This window comes from Chiloscyllium plagiosum, chromosome 28 (genome assembly GCF_004010195.1).
Source record: "Chiloscyllium plagiosum isolate BGI_BamShark_2017 chromosome 28, ASM401019v2, whole genome shotgun sequence".
In the NCBI taxonomy this organism is placed as follows: domain Eukaryota; kingdom Metazoa; phylum Chordata; class Chondrichthyes; order Orectolobiformes; family Hemiscylliidae; genus Chiloscyllium; species Chiloscyllium plagiosum.
In genome coordinates, this window is record NC_057737.1 from 1222180 (window position 1) to 1223117 (window position 938).

The following is a 938-nucleotide window of genomic DNA, read 5'->3' on the forward strand; positions in this document are numbered from 1 at the left end:
CCCCCACACTCTCCCAGCCCCCGAAGGGAGTTCGGTCCCTCAAGGCTCAGCCAGTGGTGAGGCAGTGTCCGATCCTCTGAGTAACAAAGCCAGAATCTCTGACTGACAATGCCCTCGGAGGCCCAGGCTGTACTCTCAGCCTGGAACACCACACTGCCACGTTGTTACCTTGCCAATGAGCAGAGCGAAGAGGAGGACTCCGAGGGACCACCAGTCAGCTGCATGGCCGTACGGACCACCCTGTAATACCTCAGGAGCTGTGAACCAGTAACAGGTCAGGTATCAGCAACTCGAGAAACTACTGTGAGGATCCGAAATCAACACGGCCCACTTACCCAGAGCTGTACGGTAAAACACTCTGTCAATACCGAGACAAATCCAGCCCAAAATTCCCTCTTGTTCCTGTTACTATCTCCCTGTTCTCCATCCCCACACCCTCCAATTACAGTTTGACCCCGATATTTCCTTCAATAACCACCAGCTCCGGTCGGACCTCAACAACAGTCCTGCAGCAGGTATCCCTGATCACCAGAGACCCGTCCTGGACCCAGGCCCAGGCCCAGGCCCAGACCCAGGCCCAGGCCCCAGGCCCAGGCCCCAGGCCCAGGCCCCAGGCCCCAGGCCCAGGCCCCAGGCCCCAGGCCCAGGACCCAGGCCCAGGCCCAGGCCCAGACCCAGGACCCAGGCCCAGGACCCAGGCCCCAGGCCCCGACCCGGGACCCCGACCCAGACCACCCTGTGGCCTGAACCCGACACCCCTCCCCCACCACTCCAGGCTGGTGCCCTTACCCATGTACTGCATGGTTCCACAGATGGTGTAAGCCCTCTCTCCCCGACACAGTCTGCGGCTAAAGCCAAAATCCGTCAACTTGAGGTGACCTGAGAGACAGAGAGAGAGAGAGAGAGAGAGAAAGAAAGGGGGGGGGGGGTGCAGAGTG

At 60.8% G+C, this 938-nt stretch overlaps 1 protein-coding gene across 3 annotated transcripts in view; it reads right to left on the reverse strand.

Annotated features, from left to right (window-relative positions):
• LOC122563856 (ribosomal protein S6 kinase-related protein-like) overlaps positions 1 to 938 on the reverse strand; it is a 15925-nt gene that overhangs the window by 915 nt on the left and 14072 nt on the right. For 2 of the 3 annotated variants that reach the window (XM_043718051.1, XM_043718049.1), the window contains exons 9-10: positions 790 to 879; positions 169 to 257 (exon numbers count right to left, since the gene is read on the reverse strand). In XM_043718051.1, the coding sequence (XP_043573986.1) occupies positions 169 to 257; positions 790 to 879 (179 nt within the window). The remainder of the gene's footprint in view (positions 1 to 168; positions 258 to 789; positions 880 to 938) is intronic. The other variant, XM_043718052.1, reaches the window with a different exon arrangement.